Below are 22,767 nucleotides of genomic sequence, written 5' to 3'. Positions count from 1 at the left end.
CAAAATTATTATTCCAAGATATGGAATAACTCACCATTATCAGCATACTTGACAGAAGCATTTTTGGACAATGAAGTATCAAAGTTGGCCATGAGCGGAGCAATATACTGAGTAGCTGCCAGCCAGGTGTGAACAAAGTTACCAGTGAAGAGGAATCCCCCAGTGGCTATTGTGATGTTCTTCAGCATATGTCCATAAAACGGAAACTCAAAAGTCAGCGACACGGTCTGGAAAAGAATGTTTCTTTAATATTCTTTAAGTATCAAACAATCACCAAGTTTCAATATCAAATCATGACTGCAGTGGCTGAGGAAATGAGGAAAGAGGAATGGACAAGAAAAAATGCAGTTAGAAGTATTTTCTGAAAATCCATTTAAGTGCCTAAAAATAATCACCTTATGTTGGAACTGAAAGAAATGAGGTGAATGAGCACATGGTAGAAGTCTAGTGATTCTTAATTTTGCTCTTAGGAAAATCAGCACAACCTATCTTTCTACTATATACAAAGGTCCCTAGCTTACCATGACACTATCAATCATAGCTACAAGAGCACAAGTTTACAATAACTTACACTGCTTTACCAACAGCAGCAACAAGTTTTGAGTACCTGCAGTTTTTTCCAAATGGCAACGAAGTGTTGCACAGCTGTGGGTTGCTTGCTGCTTAGCACAGGAGGATGTCAACTGGGGATGGTGAGATGCACAAAGCAGTGGACAAGTGAGGTTATCGTTCCACTCTGAATTTGTAGCCTACACTCTGCTTGCTTTCTTCCTGTGACTCACACCTCACAAGAGATTCCACATCTCATGAAAAACTTCTAATAACTGTAACTTTAACATTTGCTGCTTTTCACCCTTAAATGCGATACACTGTGGCTCCTAAGCATAAAGCTAGGAATGAAAGTGGTCATACCCCAAAGAGGGTAGGAGTAGTAATGTGTTTAGAGTAAAAGGTGGACTTACTAGATCACCTTCCACATGGCAAAAGAGTAGGGTTTGTTACAAGGTATTTTGGTGTTGAGTCATCAGCACAAACCATACTGAAGAATGTAAACATGTTTTCAAAAGATAACCTGCTATTCCCTCACTTTATTTCCTCTACTTTGCTCCTTTATCTTTGCTTTAACAAACTATCGTCATGCATCTTCTCCATATGACCAAAGCACTTTACCAACTCTGTCATATCATATCCCTATGTTTTTTCTTCATCCTACATTTCCAAAACACTTCACCATTACTTGCTCCATCCCCTTAGTTTACATCATAAGCATCCTTCACACAGCTCACTTCAGTAGCCAATATTGTAGATATGTTTGCTCCATTCCATGTTCATACTCCACATTCACATTCTATGACAAGTAGAACCATGCTGTCTCTTTGTCCATTTTTTACATTCATGTTGATATTTTCCCCCTTTCAAAATTCTTGACAAGAATTCAATCAACTTTTTCCCTTAAATCCTCTAACCTCTTCCTACAGTTTACCCCTGCAATTCAGGTCACAAATTTTATCTATTGTGGATGGCACTGCAAAGTATAAGATTCCACACACCTTGAGAACACCATCACCTTACTCAACTGGCACTTTTTAAGATTCCTTCTTTTCATACCCACCTATGATCAATACTCACCTCAAATTCAATGAGGTGGATCAGCTACATACAGCCTCCTTAACACATCTCACAAACTTCCTATGCCAACTATGTTAATATGAGACCACAGTCATAAAAGTGTCTCGACTTTTCACAGTACTCACCAGGTTGATCTGTTTGTTTAGACCAGTGTATCCATATACACACATTGCTTCTATTGTATCTATTTTCCAAATCATTTCTTTATCACCATCTGATATATCTCTAGCCCAAAGTATCTTATTACATCTATGTATCTCTTCCTAAGATTCTCCTCCTTTTGCCTTCATCTGCAGTGCTTTACATCTCAAAAAACCTATCATTTGCCAAATGTTCCATATGACATCATATCTTTTTTCTATCTTTACCCTATCTACATGCAAGTTGCTCATATTAAATCCAGTCTCAAAATCTCTCCATCTCATGCTTATCACTTCAAAAAATATAATTACACATCTAGTAATGGAAACTGGGCATTGTTGGATTATGTACTATTCGAAAGGCAGGCAAAAGAGTGACTCTTGAACAAGAATGTCCTGAGAGGGGCAGCAGGTGGGATGCATGACCATTACTTGACAAAGGCAAGGGTGAAGGCTTCTAGAGGCTTGAGAAACAGAGGAAATTATTTGGGTGGTTTATGATGATGACAGAGAGGTTTGAAAAAGGGCTTGTGAGAAGACACAACAGGAGAGCTTAGGTGTAGAATGGCAAAAGGTGCGAGCAAATTAGGCTAGAGAAGTGTGTGAGGAATGGGAGGTATTCATGGAATCAGCAATTACATGTGAGAGAGAAGTGTGTGGCATGCAGGTGAAAGGTGGACAGGTGACAAAGGGTAGTGAGTGATGGGGTGAAGATAAACTGCACAAAAAAAACAAAATGACAAGAGAGATGGGCATGGACATTATTCATGGGGAAGGAACGCAACCGATTGAGAAATATGAAAGAAAACGTGACAGGAGGTCATGAGAAAGGTGCAGAGGATGAAAAAGGGATAATGAGAGTTAGGGTGAGTGAGTATTAGCAAACTTTGGGAGAGTAAGAAAACATTTTGAAAGAAGGTTGACTGTGTGTGAAAAACAAGAGAAAAGATAGGAATGTAAGAGAAGGAAGCAAATGGGGAAGAGTTACCAGGCAGAAATGAGCTGAAGAGATGAAGTGAGTATTCTACAATAGTGATGAATGTGTTAAATGATAGGGTGGCAGATATGCAATGTTTTGAACATGGAGGTGTGTGAAGTGAGAGTCATGGCAAGTGGTTTGGTGAAGCACGACTACGAGACTGGGGTGGATGTAACTGCAGCTGAATTTTCTAAGAAAGGAGGTAATTGTGCTTCTGACTGATAAATTACAATTCATATGATGAATGATCAATTACAATTCTCAGTGTACATATGGCTCATGGACAGGTGCCTCAGGACTGGTGGAATGGCTGTACCATATAGCATCACTGCATAATGGCATGGGGAAAAAAGTGAATGATCAAATGATAGAGGTATGTTTGTTCTGTGTGATGAACAAGTTTTCTATAAGAGCAGTGTTTGAATGGTGGGGGCATGCGAACAATGTGGCTTCAGGAATGGTAAAGGATCTGTGATCTGGTATTTGCTTTGAAGAATGTGTGAGAAATATTTAGATAAACAGAGGACCCTGAGTGTGGCATTTATCGGTCAGGAGAAAGTGGGGTAATGGGACCTAGGAAGTCAATCAGCTGCTGTTTGTGGATGACAATTCACTGGTGGCAGATAGGAGTGAGAAACTGCAAACACAGTTCCCACTACTAATTAAAAGAGCAAAATAAATCGCCATAAGGTATCTTGCCATTATGCAACAGCACCTCTTGATCCAACAAAAGACAAATAAAATCAGAGAGCCTGACCATGTCTCCCTGGAAATGCAAGCAGAAGACAAATAAAATCAGAGAGCCTGACTGTCTCCCTGGAATTGCAAGAAGCCTGCCATGGAGATGGGAGACTGGGGCAAGTTTAGATAATTACCGAAACACCTGACAGGTGATTACAACAAAATCTTCCTAGTGTGTTTACTTCAAAAAGACTCCAAACTGCCTATCACCTGAAAATGGGATAAACATTTAAATCTGGTAGTTTGGGTCCTAAAATGGTTGTTCAACTGCTACAATCTATCAATCAATTATGCATAAATGTATGCAGCTGATGGTATGTACCACAATAAAAATAATCTCATCCGGGTCATGCTATTCAAACCTTTGACTTGCCTTTAAACTGACAATTCAAAAATCATTTCAAGACTACTTTACATTACTCACGGCAGCTCTACGATGTGAGGCTGATAGCAATTCATTCGTAACTACTTTTTCTTCTTCATATGAATCCAGATCCACCCAATACTGTTGTGCCTCCTGCATGCCTGTGTAGGTGTACGAACGATAGTATCTGAAAGCATTGATAATAAATGTATCATAAACTGAATGTATTCTTTGCCTATCCATACCTATATCTCTTCATACTATGAACATGGATATCTCACTCATATCCTCCTCTAAACACTACATCCTTTGTCTATTTCAAGAGATTTCTCTACTGTCATGGGTTACTCATTCTGTACTTCCTCTTCCTCTTCATTTTCACTCTATATCTCCTCCCACACGTTTCATAATTTTTTTTTTTTTTTTTTCATACTATTCGCTATTTCCCGCAATAGCGAGGTAGCGTTAAGAACAGAGGACTGGGCCTTTGAGGGAATATCCTCACCTGGACCTCTCCTCTGTTCCTTCTTTTGGAAAAAAAAAAAAACGAGAGGGGAGGATTTCCAGCCCCCCGCTCCCTTCCCTTTTAGTCGCCTTCTACGACACGCAGGGAATACGTGGGAAGTATTCTTTCTCCCCTATCCCCAGTACCAAAACTACTTCCTCCATATACCCTTACTACCACTGAAACTTACACAGGATGCAACATATGATCATGCCAAGCAGTTTGTTTATACATAAACTTTAAATTTCCTTACTCTGGATGCAAAAGTAATTCTTTTTGTTGCAGGTATGAACAATCTAATATTAGATATCACAACTTTATACATGAAAAGTATACTGACAGGACAGATGAAAGAGCCATGAAAAGATTTCTCCCCAAAGGTTCAGACTGGGATATCTGAATGTGCATGATGTGACTATGATGGGAAAAAGGGAGAGACAAGTGGTGTGTGTGATGAAAGGAACTTGGACATTCTGATTCTGAATGAAATTACGTTGAAGGGAAAGGAGGTAGAATGTACTGTGGATGTTTGAGAGGTAAAATCTGGGGATAATGAGAGTGCAAGGCAAGACAAGGTGAAGCATTTCTTATGGTGGAAGGGTTAAAGATTGTTAGATAGAGTAAAGAAGTGACTTAAGATTGATATGGATTAGAATGAAAGTATACTAAGAGAGGCAGTTAACTGTTAGTGCTTATGTACCTGGTACTGAGAGAGTGAGGAAGAGAAAAGTGCATTCTGAGAGCTAAGAGAATGCTTCGATTATTCTGAATCAAGATATTAAATCTTGGAGCCAGGAGATCTGAATGCAAAAGTGGGTGATTTGGTAACTGAAGGCATAATTGGGGACATGGGGGCCTAGGTATAAAGGGAAGTGGTGAAGAGCCTGTGAGTGCTCATAGAGGAAAGGGAAATGGTAATACTAAGTTAGAAAAATAAAATGCCTACAAGAGTGAGAGGAGCAGGGGATCAACAGATATTACTGGATTATGTGCTACTTGACCGGAGAGGTTGCTGGATGTGAACCTGCTGTGAGGGGCAGCAGGTCTTATTACTTCTTGGTGAAGGGAAGTGTAAAAGTTTGTTGTGCTCTTAGGAAAAAAGAAAATGATCAAAGAGAGACCAAGTGAGTGCATATAGGTGGGATATGGGAGTATATAAAAGAACGGGGAGTGGTGGAAAGAGGAGTTTATATGCTTTGAAAACGAAAAGAGAGGTGAATGGGTGGTACTGCAAGGAAAGGAGTGCATGTGACTGGAAAGATTACAAGAGAAGTAGGTCAAAAGAAAGTTACGGAAGCTGATAAAAAGGTCAAATGAGAGGCGGGATGGGAGAAGCAATGAAATTTTGGAAGAGGTAAATAGTATGAAAAAAAATGGGAGCAACAGAGAGGGGAACAGATGAGGAAATGGTAAACAGATCAAATAAGTATTCTGAATGACAATGATGATTGTGTGGCAGATGTGGTATGCAGTAAAAGAGTCCTGGTGAATGATATTGTGCTATGAATATATGCAATAAATGGAAAGTTATTAGATGCTGTAAGGATATTTGTCCCAGGAGAGTAAAGCAAATGTGCTTGTAGAAAGGGATGAGAGTCAGTAGTTCCCAGTTACAGAGGGTCTACAACAATGATGTGTGATGTCACTGTGGTCGTTTTAGCAGTTTCCAGCGACAGTGGGTCTACACCAGTGGTGTGATGGCACTGTGGTTGTTTTGTCTGTTCATGGGTAGGGTGGTGATGGACTTGAATGCAAGGGTCTTAAGAGTGAGGGATAGGTCTGTAGTATTCTGGGGACATGGAGGAATGGGAGGTGAATCAACTGCTGTGCAGATGACAAAGCTATGGTGGCTGACTCCAAAAAGAATCTCTAGAACCTGGTGCCACAGATTGGGAATGCAAGTGAAAGGAGAAATTTGAGAGCATGTGTGAACAAAAGTAAGGTAATGCAATACAGCAAGGAGATAAGACAAGATGATTAGTGTAATTTTGAATGGGAAGACCTTGAGGAAGTGGAAAGCTGCAGATATCTGGCAGTGGATGAGGAAGTGGGTGGAATCACAGGACCTGAAGTAGGTCAAATGGTGAAAAAGGGGGATAAAGTCCACTGTGCATTAAGTAGTGTGTGACAGGAGGTAAAATTTTGTTAAGGCAAAGATGGAAATGCCTGAAGGTATTGTAGTCCAGTGGATTACTGTTTGGATGGATGTCATGGACCTTGAATGAAAAGGACGGCTGGAAACGTAAGGAAATGTGATATCAGGCAGATAGATCAAGTAAGGAATAAAAGAATTCTTTCCTACAAATACAACAGTACCTACAGCAAGATTTTGACATAAGAAAAGGCTAGCAAAATCATGTTCACTGCACATCTTGCTTGATGAGTAATTCTGTCTGTCTTTGCCATTATGTAAATTCGGTAGTCACCATTCCTGGAAGAGGTGTGGAAGCAAGCAGGTTTACTGAGTGATGTGACAGGGAAGTACTTAAATGGTGTTCATATATGAAGGATGAGCAAAGAAAGATAAGACGACCTATGTATTAAATGGAGGGAGGATGAGATTTTGCCAATAGGTAGGGACAGCAAATAGTGTTCACTGAACATCTTGCCCAATTAATGATAATGTTTTTCCCTGAGCAATACATGTATAATCAACCATCTTCAGCTTGTGTGAAATAATTTCAGCCACTTATCAGGGTATTTCTAAAGTTTCTAATCATGTCAAATGTAGATTTTTTTTTCAATGCATTTTAGTAGTACAATGAATATCTTTCCATCATTCTCAAAGGGCTTTTGTAAATATTTTTTAGTGTTCCCTTGGTGTGTTCAAAAGATATCACTGCAGTTTCAGGTAATCTTGATACTAACACAATGAAATGCTTTTATAGCAAGATCTGAAGAAATGCTCAAATCACAGAAATTTATGTCAGTTAAAGTATTAGTAAGAGAAACACTTAGAAAAAGGTGGTGATTTCTAGGTGGCACCTGTGGACATTGAGAAAGAATATGACAGGGTTGATATGAGGCTCTGTGGAAGGTATTATGAATAACTGGGGTAAACAGAAGGCTTTAAATGTAGAGGAGTGACAGTTAGGTGTGTGTGTGGGAAGGAAAGGTTCTTGAAGAAGGCAGGTCTGTGTTATGGTAATGTGATGCTACTGAAGTTGCTTTATCTGGTGATGGTCTAGAGCACTGAGATGAGGACAGTGTGGCATAGGTGATGAAGCAGTTGCCGTCTGCATATAACACAGCTCTGGTTGCAGACTCAAGGAAAAAATTACAGAAACTGGAGAAATTCTCTGTAAGTGTGTGTGAAAAGAGAAAGTTAAAAGAAAATTAGAAAAGCAATGTAATGAAGTGCAGCAGGGAAATGAGACAGGACAGTTTAAGATTCACCAAGAATGGGGAGGGCCTGGAAGAAAAGGAGTGCTTTAGATACCTGGTAGTGGACTTGGAAGAAGACAGAATCATAGGGGATAAAGTATCATACTGTGGAACAGGGAGGTATGGCCCTGGGTATGTTGAAAAGTGTGTGGATGGGGATGTCAGAGTCTGTATAAATAAACTTGGGTATGTTTGAAGGTATGATAGTTCCGCATGGACATGAGTCATAGGCCTAAGATGCAAACAAACAGAAAGGGACGGAGTTAATGAAAATTACATGCCTGTGGGCATGTAGTGTGAGGTGGATTTATCATGGAAAGAATGACAACATAGGAGAGAGCTGTGGCAGTATGCACATCATTACTGAGAGAGCTGACCAGGATGTGCTGAAATGGTTCAGGCATAAGAAAAGGATGACAGATGAAAAAGTGATTAAAAAGACTTACATGCTAGAAGCAGTGGAAGGACTAGGGAGAGGCAAATATGAGGGGAAAGGAAGAATTGAGTGCAAGGGTCTCTGGGGTATCATAGTCTGATCGTAATGTGGTACATGGGGGACCAAGTGCAGTTAGTTAGCAGAACCCAGTCACAGATAATATTCATGGCTGCAACCACATTAGAAAATAACCTCTGCCACAAACACACATTAACTCTTACCTATGGTGATCAACTGTTGTGTTGTCAGTGTTAAACCCAGTAATCGGAGAAATGGTGTCATCTCCAGAGTCAGGGTCATCTTCATCATCTTGTATAGAAGTGACTTCTTCTTCCAAGGTGGTATCCTCAACAACTGTAACATTAGCGGTGGCTGGAGTGGAAGTGGTATCATCTGTCTCCTCTTCCGTGCTATTCTTAGAATCCTATAAGATAAATATATTCATCTGTAGTCTAGCATATGAACACTTCCATCATCACTATAGAAAAAATTCAATTCTTTACATTGCATTCATTTAAACATCTCACTGGGATAGCTTATCTAGAAACCACACCGTTTCAAAAAATTTTCATCAGTCTTCTACACCTTGGACTGTAATATGAGAGCCTGGGAGTAAAACTGATAACTTTCCACTGGGAAAATTGGGCCAATAACATGGTTTATGACAAGGAACAATGAATGGAAAACCCCAACTAGGTAAGGCCCAGTGGACCCTAAACACTTTCTATCTATCAATTACTTTCATCACTATTCCCATTCATGCTATCAGTCAAGTGTATATAGCCTCCTCGTTCACTTTCATACATCTTCAGCCTGTTCAGAGAAAAGGCTTCCTTACCATCTCACAAAGAGTATCAAATTGGTTCCCTGAACTATACTTCTTTCTGCACTTCACACCTTCATACTTATACAAAACATGCCTCCACAACCCACCATCAGAAATTATTCCTCCGGCATCTTCACATGAAATACTCTACCCATAAATGATTAACTTACTGGAAGTATTAATATTTTGGCAGTGTACGTCTTCAGTCATACTCATGCAGATCTTTTAGAACAACTAATCAGCAAGTACCCTACACAGTTCACCTCTTTAAACAGCAATTACCCTCACAACCTTCAAAAGATTTCTTCACACTACAAATCTTTCACACCTTCATTCATTACTCTATCAATTCTTCTGATTTCATCGTAAGTTATCCATCTTAAATGAATTTAATTTCATCCTATCTATACTTATGAAACTGAGATTACTATATCATGTGTTCCTCCTGGGCTGATATCACCATATCTGCAAGTCTTCCCATCAGAGTTCTCCATGCACTTCCAATTCTTCTCCCATGCATGACCCTACTCAGCTTCAACATTAACAGTCCCATCCTTAATGATCATCAACACTCCCAAATACCTTAACAATTTTAACATCTAATTCTTCTCCATTTCCTCTTAATACACTATGACTGTCCATATCTTTTAAATAATGAGAATCTTCAAGTACAAAGTTTACATGTGAGCCCTGATATGTACGTCTGGGTGATCTAATCTTGGAAGAATGCTGAAGCACTCACCAATTAGAACTATGCAAGTTTTTTTAATGAAAATAAAAGAAAAAAGAACACTTTCCTCCACTAGCCACAACTTATGCATCTTCAGTTTCCAATCACATCACTACCCTTCATCCAACATTCCCCTGTGAGCTTACCCTACACCTTTGCAGACAAGACTAAGATACTATCAATTTACAATGGTGCTACTTATTTCTCTGGTCATATCTATCTACCTATATCTCTGATGCCTATTCCAACTGGAATTCACTCAAATGGGTGGCCATGGCAACAGGGTCTCCATAACTAAAGAACTCCAATGCCACTTCTTAGCCTTCAGTGCCTCACCCTTAACAGGCCACTGACACACGGCAAGTCTAGCACAGTGTTTGCAGAGGCTCCTACCTAATGTTCCTGATGACTACTTTTATCTCATACTCCAACCAACTACTTCTCCCTAATGTTTCTATCTAATGCTCCTGCCTAAATGTTCCTACCTACTACTTCTATCTACTGCTCCTACCATTTTGCCAAAAGGCAGGGTTAGCGCATAGTGCTCACCGCAAGAAAATCTAGAGTTACGAAGAACAAGTTGCGTGAGTTAAGTGTTATCAAGTGTTACATATGACAAGGAGAGATTGTATGTTTGTGGACATAATGCCAGTAGAATGACAGCTACCTGGGTTAGAGGAGTGGAATTTGACAACCACTGAAGTACTGGCTCACAAAGCAGATGTTACTAAATCTCCTGATACCCAAGTGGGTAGTAACAGTAATATGCCTCCCTGACCGTTGGCTGCCTACCAACTACTACCTATCATCCTGTCGTATGAGCAACTAAATCATGATAATGCAACATAATTATCACGTTATATATGCAATATCTCTATATGAAGCAAGCACAGTTTTTTGGTTTCCTTTTGACACTGCTTTAAGAAAGCTTTTTTCTAGTAAGAAAAATATGTTTTTTAACATCTTATCAAAATCAAACACAACTTTACTCTTTTACAACGTGTTGGCTCATGCAAAATCTTCCGCAAACATCTAATTCATAAATGATCTCCATATCTACATACAATGACATCAGCACAAATTTTTCTTTTAGGATTCAGCATGCAGATATAACAATCAAAAAGTTTAGGAAATACTACTTGCACCAAGAAATTAGAAAGTATGACATGAACGAGGACTATCTTTGAAAGTGTATATATTCAGAGGGGATAGGATAGGTAAAATAAGGACTAGAATAAGACAGGAAAAATGCTAAACACCACAGAATGAAAGTTGGGTAAATTTGCAAAAATGTTTCTTTACCAAATAAGAAAAACATTTCAGACATGCTGAAGAGAATAAGCTTTAAAGTATGTAAAAATTCGTAATAAAAAAAGTCACTAAAATCACAGAAATAATGCACAGAATGCAATATCTTCCCCAAAAAGGTATACCATGCATAAAAAATTATGCTACCACCACCATAATCCTTAAAATGCAACACCCACCGTCAACCCTCCCGTTCTATTTTCTTCCAGGTTAGCTTCAGTCTCATTACTGGGTACGGGACTACTAGTGCTTGTGGTAGTGGTTGAACTGGTAACAGGAATGGCACCTGGAGTAGAGTTGCTGACAGAAACAATATCACTGAGGGTTTCTACTGTAGGTTCAGTAGTTGAACTTGTGAGAGATTTTGTAGCTAATGCATCCTTCTTCAATGGAGGTATTTTTTTCTTCGTGTCAGTTTTAGGGGGTATTTTGTCACCTTTGGAATTTTTTAAAGGATCAGCTGACTTCACGTCCTGTAATTTTTGCATAGTATTAACAAACTTGTTAAAAAAAAAAGTACACTGACAGGGCAATTACAACTTTATATGTGACACATTGCTGCAGTGAACAGTCCAAATGCCAAGAAAATACAAGATGTTATTCAAAACCTCTAAACAATAGAAATCTTCACCATCTGAGTTATTCTCCTATAAAATCAATACACAACCACTGGTACTAATTCTATGCAATAATGCATCATTTTCAAACAAGTCAGATGCTGCATATGAAAGTATGATGGTAAAATTGAAACTGCTTCTTTCAAATAAGAAAACCAAAATTTTCAGAGTACAAAAAAGGGAAAATTATAATTCCTAGTAATGTGTTACTCCCAAATGGGTTATTACTCAAAATATTATAAACTAACAAAGTTAAAGAACCACCAACTCAGTGCAACACTATAAGAGCAATTTTGTATATACATTTTTACATCTGAGATTTTGAAACTGATACAGATTTTCTTTATAGAGCATCAAATTAGAGATTTAAACACTTATGGTGAACTGACAAATTATATGAAAGGAATCCAATCAAAGAAAAATATCAGAAAATATGAATTTATTCACATTTCATTCACACCGCCATTTTAAGCAATGACATGAAGCATCAAATAATATCAAGCACAAAGCAATAACAGAATTGAAAATTATACCATAGGTCAAGAGAACATCCTTTCTATCTTATTTCTTAAATATAAAGTTGTGATTCTGATGACTTCAACAACCCCTATTTTAACAAAAATATCATTCAGGTCTCTTTCCACAGTACATCCTAGACAATCATGCACAACTTTCCTTCATACATCACAGTGTTAAAATATCTACAAAGACTACTCAGCTGTAACACTAATTATTCACGCATTCCAAAAAATCCCTTCCCATCACTTTAACTTTCTCCATTTCTATTCATAATCAATCTCATCTGAATGCACCGTAATTCTCCTAGGCCATTACCATTTCATTAATTTCAACATTTACTTGACTACCACACTCTTCATCTTCATAATGCAGTACCATAACCCCTCATTCCTCATCCTAGTCAACCTTAGAATTTTGCCTCGAAATAATAAATTTTACCTGCTAGCCTTCTTTCATGGACAATAGAAATAACAGCCAAGTCTGTGGAATAGAGTTCTGTGCCCATCTAATGGTGTCACTGGACTCCACCTTCTTAAACTTACAATGTGAGTGAGGGGTTACCTTTGACAAAGCTGTATCACTGTCAACTGACAAAAGATTACCTCTGACAGGATTGTATCACTGTCATTTGACAAAAGAAATCATAGACTTGACAGAAAACTTCTTGTTTCAAAGAAGTCTATCCTATTCCTGCTACCGAGTGCAGTGCAGCCTTGGAGGTCAGGAGCCCCTGAAAGGGAGTCCTAGAGTTGACCAAGCTGTTGGAAGCCACAACACAAGTCACCACAGCCTAGCTCATCTAGTCCCATTTGTAGGTACTTGTCCAGGGCACTGTTAAACTTCTCTACTGTGCCTCCCATAATGCTTCGGATGATAAAAGGTGTTTTTTAAGGTGTTCTTACTTTTTGTACGTATACCATCTCTGTATTTCAGAGGTAGTTTGATACAAAGTCTTCCATGCAAAGTATGCCAGTGGGGCATTATTTCTATATGTAAATTGGCAACAACACCTAGGATTTTCCTGGTGTAGATGATATATCTCTCCACTTTGTACTCCTGGGAGTATAGCCTTAATAGATTTCAACTGTTCCCAGTTCCTTTATCATGTTAGCACAGGCTTCAATTTGTAAATTAGAATCTTGAATATCATCTTTGGTTTTTCTTTTCATCCTGAATGTCTGCAAAGGAATTCTAATTTGCCCTTTAATCCAACCCCTGTACTTTTTCCTCTTGACCTCATGCTGCATTCTCTTATACATCAAACAATATACAAACTAAAAGTGGGAGTGGTTCTGAATATGAGGGAAACTATGGATTCATGTTACAAAAATAAGAATATAAATCAAAATGACCCAAACTTATGTTAGTCTAACCTCACTTTCAGATTGAGTAGAGCCCAAAATATGCCCTACCTACAGTAAATTTGTCACTATCAATTTAGGCAGTAGACTGAGACGTAAGCAGCATAACTGAATAATTTTCAACGGGAAAATAAAACTGGGAAGTAGTTATGATAGTCAACATAGCACTGAACCCTTGCAACCCTCAAATAATATCTTCACTCCTTCTCTAATAATCCCCAAGGTCTTAAAAGTTTTAAAATGCTTCACACCTTGATATCACTGATTTAAATCTCAACCCATGCCTTGTTCAAATGTGTCACAATCACTGACCTTACCTCCAAAACTCCAGATATAACAGTTTTATCAATTTCTTCAGGTGACATTTCAAATTCAGAATAATTCAGCCATTTACCTAAATCTGTGTCCCTCATTAATGATGTGGTTTCTAACAATGAACATGAACTTTTATTATCCAGACAGCTTTCAGATGTAAGAAGATTTCTACTGAGAGAAAGATGCATACCACACAGTTAACATTAGGAAGCTTTTTCAAAATGCGAGGAAAACTCCCCCTACATCTTCAATTGAAACAACTGTCATATCAGATAATTCAGTAAGTGATGCAGACAAGATCTGTGTTCCTTCCACTCCCTCCCAGTAACCCTCACTCCACCACAACCTCAAGCCCTCATCACTACATCTTCTGGCAAGTTTTCATTAAACAATATCTAAAATAAAGAAAAGAAAGTAAGTACAGTACATTGTTCTATCTTTGACATCTGTTCCAAAGGGAACTCCCTCAAAGGCATGGCCACAGCAACAGTCTCTCCATGTGTGATACACAGTGCAGGTGTTGAGTATTTGTGGTAGCTAAGAACCAATAGTAGCCTCACTTTCAATTACATTAACTGAGTGGTTTGTAATCTTACCTACGCTCAAGACAAGGTGGATGAAAAAGCAGATAAGGCCCAGTTTAGGTTGGAACAAAAGATTTTTTTCATAGAAGACACTGATATATTCTTTTTTATTCAAAACTCATGCTAGCAAGTTTTCTGACAGTGTTTAGTTTTGCATATCTTTCATGATGAAATCTGTGACGAGTGGGTGAATGTCATGTATGTGTTATAAATAAATGGCACCTTGTATGGTAGTTGTTTTGTTGAGTGGGAGTATCTGATCATTCAGGATATGCAAGGGCGCTGGTTGGATTTACATCTGTCACAGTGACAAATTTGTGGGGAAGCCATTCTGTTTTGAGTGAGCCAGCGTTCTAAATGTGTAATACAGTTATGCATGTTTGATGGTACTTGTGCAGCAAAAGGGTGCTGTGATGTAAGGTCATCTTCACTGTTTTCACAGTGTGGGCTGACTCCAAGAAGAAATGATGGTTGAAGATGAATCATGAAGGAAAGAGTTTTATGGCCTGATATGTTATGTCTCTGATGTGCTTATCATCAGATCAAGTGATGAATCCATGACCATAGGGATAATGGTTTAGTTGAAGGGACACAGGACTAAATCCCAACTAAAATGATCTCTCCACTATACATACAGTAAGCACTGCTGGAGGCATCCAGAACAGTTCCAGTTCCTTTGGAAAGCTGGTATACAACCTCAGCCTTAGGAAAGTACCTAATTAGGCATCTCAAGTGGAGGAGAGAGGGTGGACATGCCCATGTTGAAACGATAAAGACCCTAATGGGGCAGAGATACCACACTTTACTCCTAGTGTTCAAATGCTTAAAGCAAGACTTGGTGAAAACATGAGGAAGTCTTAATTTTGGATTTTAATCAATCCACTGAAATAGCATCCTAATAGATTAAGGAGTCAATGCTGAGCAGGAAGTGGGCTCAGAAGACTAGAAAAATTAGAAACTATGTTTAAGAGTCCTAGTGCTGCAAAAGGAACGGTTCATTATGTTCTGGACTGAGCAATGATAACATGGCATATGGAGCACTAGGTGTAGTCATCGTAAAATCACCAGAATCCAAAAAAAAAAAAAGAAGACAGATATAAGACTGGAGAAAATGGGTTAACTGTGGTACATAGTAACTAACTGAGATGGATAACTAAAGGATACAAAATATTTATGAAATATGGATACGTCTTAAGAAACCTTCCGTTGGTAAATGCATGATATCAGTGCCAATACACAAAGCCTTAACATGGCTTGACCATCATTATGCTCTTTCCATCCTATCCATACCAGGTGTTTTTAAATAAGCACATAACCTATAATCAATCTTTTTTTACCAGCATTCTTCTTACATACTATCAGCAGTTGATGCATTCATTGTCTTGTAATTTTTTAACTAGCTACATCCTGGGGAAAAATATATGAGAAATATATGAAAGCCAGCAAGGCAGCAGGTTTGGATGGTATTGCAGTGGAATTTATTAAAAAAAGGGGGAGACTGTATTGTTGACTGGTTGGTAAGGTTATTTAATGTATGTATTTAATGTATGGTGAGGTGCCTGAGGATTGGCAGAATGCGTGCATAGTGCCATTGTACAAAGGCAAAGGGGATAAGAGTGAGTGCTCAAATTACAGAGGTATAAGTTTGTTGAGTGTTCCTGGTAAATTACATGGGAGGGTATTGATTGAGAGGGTGAAGGCATGTACAGAGCATCAGATTGGGGAAGAGCAGTGTGGTTTCAGAAGTGGTAGAGGATGTGTGGATCAGGTGTTTGCTTTGAAAATATCATTTATTTATTTTTATTTATTTTGCTTTGTCGCTGTCTCCCGCGTTTGCGAGGTAACGCAAGGAAACAGACGAAAGAAATGGCCCAACCCACCCCCATACACAATGTACACACACACACACGCAAATATACATACCTATACATCTCAATGTACACATATATATACACACACAGACACATACATATATACCCATGCACACAATTCACACTGTCTGCCCCCTATTCATTCCCATCGCCACCTCGCCACACATGGAATACCATCCCCCTCCCCCCTCATGTGTGCGAGGTAGTACTAGGAAAAGACAACAAAGGCCCCATTTGTTCACACTCAGTCTCCAGCTGTCACGCAATAATGCCCGAAACCACACCTCCCTTTCCACATCCAGGCCCCACACAACTTTCCATGGTTTACCCCAGACGCTTCACATGCCCTGATTCAATCCACTGACAGCACGTCAACCCCGGTATACCACATCGATCCAATTCACTCAATTCCTTGCCCACCTTTCACCCTCCTGCATGTTCAGGCCCCGATCACTCAAAATCTTTTTCACTCCATCTTTCCACCTCCAATTTGGTCTCCCACTTCTCCTCGTTCCCTCCACCTCCGACACATATATCCTCTTGGTCAATCTTTCCTCACTCATTCTCTCCATGTGCCCAAACCATTTCAAAACACCCTCTTCTGCTCTCTCAACCACGCTCTTTTTATTTCCACACATCTCCCTTACCCTTACATTACTTACTCGATCAAACCACCTCACATCACACATTGTCCTCAAACATCTCATTTCCAGCACATCCACCCTCCTGCGCACAACTCTATCCATAGCACACACCTCGCAACCATACAACATTGTTGGAACCACTATTCCTTCAAACATATCCATTTTTGCTTTCCGAGATAATGTTCTCGACTTCCACACATTCTTCAAGGCTCCCAGGATTTTCGCCCCCTCCCCCACCCTATGATTCACTTCCGCTTCCATGGTTCCATCCGCTGCCAGATCCACTCCCAGATATCTAAAACACTTTACTTCCTCCAGTTTTTCTCCATTCAAACTTACCTCCCAATTGACTTGACCCTCAACCCTACTGTACCTAATAACCTTTGAAAAATGTATGAGAAATACTTAGAAAAACAAATGGATTTGTATGTAGCATTTATGGATTTGGAGAAGGCATATGATAGAGTTGATAGAGATGCTCTGTGGAAGGTACTAAGAATATATGGTGTGGGAGGCAAGTTGTTAGAAGCAGTGAAAAGTTTTTATCGAGGATGTAAGACATGTATACGTGTACGATGAGAGGAAAGTGATTGGTTCTCAGTGAATGTAGGTTTGTGGCAGGGGTGTGTGATGTCTCCATGGTTGTTTAATTTGTTTATGGATGGGGTTGTTTGGGAGGTAAATGCAAGAGTTTTGGAAAGAGGGGCAAGTATGCAGTCTGTTGGGGATGAGAGAGCTTGGGAAGCGAGTCAGTTGTTGTTTGCTGATGATACAGCGCTGGTGGCTGATTCATGTGAGAAACTGCAGAAGCTGGTGACTGAGTTTGGTAAAGTGTGTGAAAGAAGAAAGTTAAGAGTAAATGTGAATAAGAGCAAGGTTATTAGGTACAGTAGGGTTGAGGGTCAAGTTAATTGGGAGGTAAGTTTGAATGGAGAAAAACTGGAGGAAGTGTTTTAGATATCTGGGAGTGGATCTGGCAGCAGATGGAACCATGGAAGCAGAAGTGAATCAAACGGTGGGGGAGGGGGCGAAAATTCTGGGAGCCTTGAAGAATGTGTGGAAGTCGAGAACATTATCTTGGAAAGCAAAAATGGGTATGTTTGAAGGAATAGTGGTTCCAACAATGTTGTATGGTTGCGAGGCGTGGGCTATGGATAGAGTTGTGCGCAGGAGGGTGGATGTGCTGGAAATGAGATGTTTGAGGACAATGTGTGGTGTGAGGTGGTTTGATCGAGTAAGTAACATAAGGGTAAGAGAGATGTGTGGAAATAAAAAGAGCGTGGTTGAGAGAGCAGAAGAGGGTGTTTTGAAATGGTTTGGGCACATGGAGAGAATGAGTGAGGAAAGATTGACCAAGAGGATATAAGTGTCGGAGGTGGAGGGAACAAGGAGAAGTGGGACCAAATTGGAGGTGGAAAGATGGAGTGAAAAAGATTTTGTGTGATTGGGGCCTGAACATGCAGGAGGGTGAAAGGAGGGCAAGGAATAGAGTGAATTGGATCGATGTGGTATACCGGGGTTGACGTGCTGTCAGTGGATTGAATCAGGGCATGTGAAGCATCTGGGGTAAACCATGGAAAGCTGTGTAGGTATGTATATTTGCGTGTGTGGACGTGTATGTATATACATGTGTATGGGGATAGGTTGGGCCATTTCTTTCGTCTGTTTCCTTGCGCTACCTCACAAACGCGGGAGACCGGCAAAAAAAAAAAAAAAAAAAAAAATATATATATATAATATGATACAAAGCATATTTCTACATAGGCCCCTCAAATGTACATCATTCATGTGTGGTTGGCAAGTTTTGCCTTCCTCGTGAGATACTGACATTCCCCATCTGCACATCTTTTCTAAGTCAACCATCTGAAAAACTTCATGAGAACCCTGGTCACAAAGACTATCTGCATTGTTTTATAACCAAGAAATCACAACTGTAAGTATCTAATGCAATAGAGCTTATTCAATTTTCATAACAACAACCTCCACCCTGACACCATTACTTTGTTACACCTACGACAATGCCAAAAAGTAAAAAAAAGAGATTTAAAGTCTAAGCTCCCATTAGAAACTTCAAACATTTCATAGCCCAGACAACAAAGAAGTTTGAGCATACCAGCTCTGACTCTACACAGGCATAGAAAGTTTTAAAACAAATGGTCTAAGATTACAAGAATTTTTTTTTCTATCACCCAAATTACTCTGACTCTTATTTTCTTTCATTATTTCATTAGCCTTATATGCAGCACCTGCAGATTTCCTGGTGCCCTGTACAACAACAATAACTCAAAAGTATTCTAAAAGGAGAAATCTTTTCATCTAAAAATACTTAATGTAGGAAAGAGTGTATCTAAAATCACTTTTCAACAGACCTATACACATTAACAAACACAGTTCACTGAAAAATTAGATTTATATTTAATAACAGTTCTTTACATCTTGAAATTTCCCATACTTTCCAGAATAATGCATCATACATATCCCTGGGGATAGGGGATTAAGAATACTTCCCACGTATTCCCTGCGTGTCGTAGAAGGCGACTAAAAGGGGAGGGAGCGGGGGGCTGGAAATCCTCCCCTCTCGTTTTTTTTTTTTTTTTTTTTCAATTTTCCAAAAGAAGGAACAGAGAATTGGGCCAGGTGAGGGTATTCCCTCAAAGGCCCAGTCCTCTGTTCTTAACGCTACCTAGCTAATGCGGGAAATGGCGAATAGTTTGAAAGAAAGAAAGAAACATAAAATATGAATAAAAAAGAAAAACCAAAAAAGATAAATATAATCTGACCTTCAATTTGTCTTCTGTATTGTAAGAATATTCATCTCGTCTCAGGCGTACAAGCGGTCTAAACTCCAGGTAATCGGTTTCCTGTGCGTCATCACCAAACACTGCATAGAAGTTGTAATCTGTATCTGAAAAAATGAATATCGATTCTATGACTCTGCAGAATACCTCAATAAATAAATCACCCGAAAACAAGTACAAAGAGAAAAAATCTCAAGTAAATGTTATATCCACAGAAGTGGGGAACATTGCTCACAATACATGCAACAAATGCATAACTTACACAACTGCAACTTGTCTCTTTCATCGACAAAGCACAAAGTTCTCATCTGTCATACCTATTTCTCTTTCTGGAATATTTAATGCATCCTCAAAATATCTATGAATTCATTCTCCATATGCCATACTTGGGGACATGTTATTCACAATGTCTTCTGAGGAATGGTTGAATTCTTCAACCTACATTATATGGCTACAGTTAAATAAAACTAAGTGCAACTATGACTTAGTTCAAACAAAAGCAGACCATTGAGTTATAACGATGCTGTTTGAGATTGTGGAAGAGAACAAAAAGTCATGGATTAATGTGGCAGGAGTAAAAAGAAATACAGATTTTCAAAGAGGAAGACCTGCAAATCTATCATACAGCTGTGGACATGCAAATGTCAGTTACGATTTTGAAGCAAAATATTCATTACATCTATGCTTTAACGCATCCATGGTACTGCTTTCAACTGCTCTAATTAGTAAATAATTCCACATATTAACAATCACTTTGCTGAAAAAAGCACTTTATCTCATTTGAGGTAAAATATTTACCATCAAGTTTATATCTATTGCAACAATTAATATCAGGTGAATCTAGCCTTAAGTAGTTAGTTAGATTGAGATTATCAAACGCTTTGATAAGTTTGAACACTTGTATGAATTCACCTCTTAACCATCTCTTTTCTAAGCTAAAGAAACTGAATTCATTTACTTCAGCTCTCACAGTACTTGTTTCTCAAGCTAGGAATCATCTCGGTGGCTTACATCTACACTCTCTCCATGCTGTTTTTGTCTTTCAAATAGAGTGACCAAAAGTGAAAACAATATTCATGATGGGGATGCACTATTGAGCAGTAAAGAGAGAGGATAACTTCCCAAGACTTGAATTTAAAAGCCTTTTCTATGAATCCAAGAATTTTGTTTGCCTTTTTCACTGCTTCTGTGCAATAATCATTTGGCTTTAGGTCAACAAAGATTAATACACCCCATTCCTTTTCCTCATTTACCTTTTACAGACCAAATATAATTCTGTTAAATACTCCCTCATGGTAGTTAGCACTAGGAGATTTAGGTTTATCCATCCAGACCATCTGAACCTTGATTATGTTGTGATCTGTTATTAATGTTGGTGCTAAATTCAACATGTCTAAGCCAAGTATAGGCCCTTGTTTTCCAGACAACCCATTTTCTATTTTTTTCATGATAAAGAAAACATTTAATTCTTCACTGTTCATGAGTATTAGGTGTAACATTCTCTTCGTTTATTAATCATGTACTTATTTTGTTAAACACTTGACAGCAGCTACCTCATTTCTGACTGTAGATTGAAACTGTTACTGTTACTACCTTCCAGCTTCAATCTCAGATATGGCGGACTTGAGTCCCCTAGAGATGCATACCTGAATGACAAAAGAAAAAAAATCCAGCCATGCACATAGCCATACAAGCATCTAACATAGCATTTGTTTGGTGGGGATTAAAAACTGTCCTACCACAAAACTAGGGTGTAATCATGAAAATTCACTCTCCTCTACCAGCAAAATACTTATAAGGACCAAGATGCATAAAGTGAACCACTCAGACCTATAATATCAGGGTTTGGAGGTGAGGCAGCACCAAGCAACCACCCAATACTGAACATTCATTAACCACCAGAGTCTAGCTTCTGGGCCTGCTAACACCAGGAGTCAAGAACTGGTTTTTCAAAACTGATGTACAGGAAAGAAGGAAAGTTAGAGGAAATACATGAATGCTCAATGGACTCTGCCTATGGTACAGAAATTATTTTCTAACCTTCAAAACCTACAATTCTCTCCCAAGGAAAAGCCGTATGAACATCAGACAGCAAACCCAATTGAAATAGGAGTTTCAAGAAAAATCTAAGGAAACAATTTTGAAAGAATCTATCTTTTCAGACTCTTAAAAACTGGACCTAAAAAGGTTAAACATAAAATAACTGGACAGACAAAGTGGCAGCGGAGAAAGACTGAGAAAGGCTGTGCGAGATGCTAGAGTTGTGGAAGGATTCTTTGGAGACTGACCGTTTTGTGGGTTTTGTGAGGATGATGATCAGGGAGAAGTGGAAGTATGGTATAAGAAATGAAGAGGAAAGAGCATTGGCAAGTGAGAAGATGAATCGGAAATGCAAGGAGTATGAAAGGAAGGTACCTGAAAGCTTAGATGGAAGTGCAGTGAATGAATGAATGCAGTCATGTGTGAATGAGGTGTTTAAAATGTTTACAGAAATATTATCAATGGTTGTAGAACTGGTAGTTGGATACAGGGTAGTGAGATACAGGAATAAAAAGGGCAATGCATGTTGGACAAAAGAGATTAGAAATGCCATGGAAGAGAAGAAAAAGGCATATGTTACACCGCTCAATAGGAACATACTAGTGGAAGTTCAGCAGAGGAGGGAAGAATACAAAATGTGTAAATGGAATGTTAAGAAGCAGACAGAAGAAAGCAAAGAAAGAGTAGATGAAGATTTTGAAAGAAATCTAAGTGAAAAGTTTTGGGATAATAAGAAACTATACTGACAAGAGGTGAAAAAGAAAAGAGGTGGATGTAAGAGTGGAAATGTTGATGTGAGAAGTAAGGAAGGGGAACTGTTGAATGAAAAGGAGGAAGTGAAAAGAAGATGGAAGGAGTCATTACATACATGGGTATAGAAGATGGAAGGAAGAGGGTACAAGTGCAAGGGCCTATAGCAAAAAGGGAGGTAAGAAGGGCAACAGTGAGGCTAAAGATAGGAAAGGCACTTGGAGTG

General features: G+C 38.9%; 1 protein-coding gene across 4 annotated transcripts in view; it reads right to left on the bottom strand.

The window, feature by feature from the left end:
* l(1)G0289 (lethal (1) G0289) overlaps window positions 1-22,767 on the bottom strand; it is a 523,775-nt gene that overhangs the window by 46,040 nt on the left and 454,968 nt on the right. For 3 of the 4 annotated variants that reach the window (XM_071657580.1, XM_071657583.1, XM_071657581.1), the window contains 5 exons: window positions 19,734-19,858; window positions 11,222-11,515; window positions 8,400-8,602; window positions 3,914-4,040; window positions 35-227 (listed from right to left, as the gene is read on the bottom strand). In XM_071657580.1, coding sequence (XP_071513681.1) covers window positions 35-227; window positions 3,914-4,040; window positions 8,400-8,602; window positions 11,222-11,515; window positions 19,734-19,858 — 942 coding nt within the window. The remainder of the gene's footprint in view (window positions 1-34; window positions 228-3,913; window positions 4,041-8,399; window positions 8,603-11,221; window positions 11,516-19,733; window positions 19,859-22,767) is intronic. The other variant, XM_071657582.1, reaches the window with a different exon arrangement.

This window comes from Panulirus ornatus, chromosome 65, assembly GCF_036320965.1.
Source record: "Panulirus ornatus isolate Po-2019 chromosome 65, ASM3632096v1, whole genome shotgun sequence".
Classification (NCBI taxonomy): domain Eukaryota; kingdom Metazoa; phylum Arthropoda; class Malacostraca; order Decapoda; family Palinuridae; genus Panulirus; species Panulirus ornatus.
The sequence above is the reverse complement of the archived record's forward strand: the minus strand, read 5'-3'. Positions and strand labels throughout refer to the sequence as shown.